Genomic DNA, 3,832 nt, shown 5'->3' on the forward strand with positions numbered 1-3,832 from the left:
GCGCCCCAACTCCCCAATCAGCCCTGCTCTGAGCCCGACCAGGGGCTGCACCTAGGGATTGGGCCTGCCCTCTGCCACCCAGGAGCAGCCCTAAGCCAGCAGGTCGTTATCTCCCGAGGGGTCTCAGACTGTGAGAGGGCACAGGCCGGGCTGAGGGACCCCCCCTCCCCCCGCACAGTGCACAAATTTTTGTGCACTGGGCCTCTAGTATATATATATTTTTTTACAAAATTGAAAGAGGTAAATCTGTCATGGCAAGAAAAGACTTCATTATTGGTCATTTGAAATAATTTTGTCATAGTTAAAGAAACTCTCTCTGCCAAATAAAAACTCTTGCCCTGACCGGTTTGGCTCAATGGATAGAGCGTTGGCCTGTGGACTCAAGGGTCCCGGGTTCGATTCTGGTCAAGGGCATGTACCTTGGTTGCGGGCACATCCTCAGTGGGGTGCGTGCAGGAGGCAGCTGATGGATGTTTCTCTCTCATCGATGTTTCTAACTCTCTCTCCCTCTCCCTTCCTCTCTGTAAAAAATCAATAAAATATATTTTTAAAAAAATAAATAAAAACAAATAAATAAAAACTCTTAAAGTGTTTTTCACCACTCAGTAACTTTTATTCTTAATTATATGAAGTAGTTTGTGAATTTTGCCCTCTCTGTTCTGCCATTAACATATCTCATATGTTGCAGAAACATTCCTGTTAAGAGTTTGGTTCATATGGTATATATGCTTTCAAAAAATGTCTTTTTTAGTTTATATAAATACAGGGTGTCCCAAAGCAATATATACACACTTTGAATGATTATAAAGTCATTTTCAAAATTTAAAAGAATCTACAGAAATGAATAAATTTTTTGTCCTATGCCTGTTTTGAAACTGATAACTGTTCTGGTCCAGGCACTGCTGATAAAATGAAACAATGGAATTACAAGCATATGAATCATTTTATTCATTATTTATGCAACAGAAAGACACCTAGTTTTATGCCTCATGAAGTCAGACTATATCAATCACACTATCCCTCATTTCAGTTATCTACCAATTCCTGGTAGATACCAAGTTTCTGTCATTCCTTGAACATATGGCTCACTGTCACTCTTCCCAATGCTATTCCTGTTATAATCTTTGGTCATTTCAATACCCATAAAATAATCCTCACAACAGCCTGGCCTCTCAGTTCTCCAACCCCCTCTCCTTCAATAATGCAGTCCTCTACACTTCTAAAGTCACACTTCCATCATAATGCCCAGACCTTTTCATTGCCAAACCCTCCATAATCTCAACTCTTTAACTCTGACTTCCATCTTCTATATTCCAACTTTAGCTCTATGGTATCCCAATTAGGATAATTTTTCATCCCAACTGAACCTACAGATCATTGATCTTGCCATGTTTTCACTGCTCTTCATCCCTGCATACCCTCACTTCCTAGCACAACCATTTGTTATAATCATCCCATTCATACATCCTCAGCTTACTTGCTCCTTTCTCACCTGGTTTAACCATAGCCATTTCTCAGCATATACTCCATTTCTATACAGTACACAGGTAAACATACTGGAGAAAATCATACCAACCATACTAACTGGTCTCACTTTAAAGTCATGATCACTAACCTCAAGTAGGCCAAAATGCTACCTACACAATATATTTTTCTAGTCCATGTATTCTACTATTCTCCTAAATGACCATTTAATACTTTCTCCTCTCCTCAAATCTTTGATATCTCCTCCCCCATCCTTATTTTTAGTTGGTAATCTTAAGTTCTGTTCCACTGGAAAAAAAAAAGCCATTTTAAGAGAATTTCCACAAACTCCCACAGCATCTATACATCTACCTGCACCTGTGCCTATATACTCTTAACTTGTTCCTGTTATTATAAATGAACAGCCTGCCTTCCTAGCAAATGCTAACCTCTCCACTTATACACTAAACCTCAGCTCCTCTGACCTACTCAAGTAGTGTTCCAGCAATTCTCTCCTTTCGCTTTTTCACCTTCAAGTTTCCATTTCTACAGAATCAACATCAGCCTAAGACATATACTCATCTTTAAAAAACTTTGTCCACCAGTTTCTCCTTCAGTCACCACCCATTTCTCTTTTTTGCTTATAGCTAAACTATTTTATAAAGTTGTCTATACTTTTATTTCTATCCCCACCATGAAGAGGAATTACATAATATAACCTGTGTAACAGGATCACTTCAGTTACTCTGTTGAGAACAGACTAGAAGAGAGTAAGTTAGGAGAGTATAGCAATGATCTAGTTGAGAGATGATGATGTGACCAGGAAAAAAAAAAGTGTTGGTATTAAGAAGTGGTCAGATTCTAGATATCTTTTGAAGGTGGAAGACTTCTAGCTTGAGCACTTCAAATAAGGAATATGTAAGAATTTTCCAATTGGTTTCCCTGCCTCTATCTTTGTCACATTAGGTTTAGTCTAAGTCAGCGGTTCTCAACCTGTGGGTCACGACCCCTTTTGGGGTCGAACGACCCTTTCACAGGGGTCGCCTAAGACCATCGGAAAACACATATATAATTACATATTGTTTTTGTGATTAATCACTATGCTTTAATTATGTTCAATTTGTAACAATGAAATTGGGGGTCACCACAACATGAGGAACTGTATTAAGGGTTGCGGCATTAGGAAGGTTGAAAACCATTGGTCTAAGTAGCAGTGAGAGTGATCCTATTAAAATGAGAATCAGATCATTTGATTCCTGTGCTCTGAAACAGTGGTCGCCAACCAGCGGTCTGCGGACCACTGGTGGTCCGTGAGGTCTGAAAGGTTGGCAACCACTGCTCTAAAACATCCAAAGGCTCGTTTCATTCAGTTTGAGATATCTATTATATAATCAAATGAAGATACTAAGTAGGTAGTTGGATATACAAGTCTGGATTATAGGAGAGAGGTCTGGTGTACAATTTGGAAGTTATTGGCATATAGATGGTATTTAAAGCTGTGAGACAGGATAATATCAACAAAAGAGTGACTGTAGACAGAGCACAGAGGAGGACCAAGGATTAAACCCTCTTAGTTAATAGGTACTTATTAAAAATTTGTTGAATGAATGTTTGGGCAGAGACTAAAGAAGTTGGTCTGTATCTGAGGGAACAGCATTCCAGGCAGTGGGAATAGCAAGTGTAAGGCCATGAGTTAAGAATATATCCAACTCACTACAAGGAAGCTAGTATGGCTGGAACCAAGTAAGTTATAGACAGGGTGAGAAAAATTAGATGAGGTCAGAGGGCCAAATTATGTTGGGCCTTGTTAGCCAAGGGAAATACTTCAGCATTTATCCTGAATGGGTAAAAATCCATTGGAGAGTTGTAAGAAGTAACATAATCGATTACACAGAAAAAGCTTCAGCAAAAGAAAAACTAAGGTCTGCTTATTTCATATAGCAGAACAATATTTCAGGAAAAAACACCAACTCACCTGGTACATGGTTTTAAGGTCAAGAGCCATTCTATCCTTTTCTTGGCTCTTCTGTTGGGAAATGGCAGTGTTCTTAGATGACTAAGATGGAAAAGAGAACATGAGAAACTAGGTTTTTCTCGCAGCATCCAAAATCACTAGCCTAAGGTTTGAAGCTTCTCTCCTCCTGTAAAGAGAGGAGCTCCTGGTTAGCAAGGCTCAGTGGTTAAGCATGAACCTATGAACCAGGAAATCACAGTTTGATTCAGGGTCAGGGCACATGCCTAGGTTGTAGGCTGGATACCTGGTGTGGGGCATGTACAGAGCAGCCAATCGATGATTCTCTCTCATCATTGATGTTTCTCTCTCTCCCCCTTCCTTCCTCTCTGAAATATATATATAAAAATTATATAT

At 39.5% G+C, this 3,832-nt stretch overlaps 1 protein-coding gene across 2 annotated transcripts in view; it reads right to left on the reverse strand.

Annotated features, from left to right (window-relative positions):
- Positions 1 to 3,832, reverse strand: part of ZNF570 (zinc finger protein 570) — a 55,553-nt gene that overhangs the window by 48,644 nt on the left and 3,077 nt on the right. The window contains exon 2 of one of the 2 annotated variants that reach the window (XM_005879928.2): positions 3,440 to 3,520. In XM_005879928.2, coding sequence (XP_005879990.1) covers positions 3,440 to 3,469 — 30 coding nt within the window. In that variant the 5' untranslated portion in view covers positions 3,470 to 3,520. Of the gene's footprint in view, positions 1 to 3,439; positions 3,606 to 3,832 lie in introns of both variants that reach the window. The other variant, XM_014528088.1, reaches the window with a different exon arrangement.

The sequence above is a fragment of the Myotis brandtii genome, unplaced genomic scaffold (assembly GCF_000412655.1).
Source record: "Myotis brandtii unplaced genomic scaffold, ASM41265v1 scaffold616, whole genome shotgun sequence".
Taxonomy (NCBI): Eukaryota; Metazoa; Chordata; class Mammalia; order Chiroptera; family Vespertilionidae; genus Myotis; species Myotis brandtii.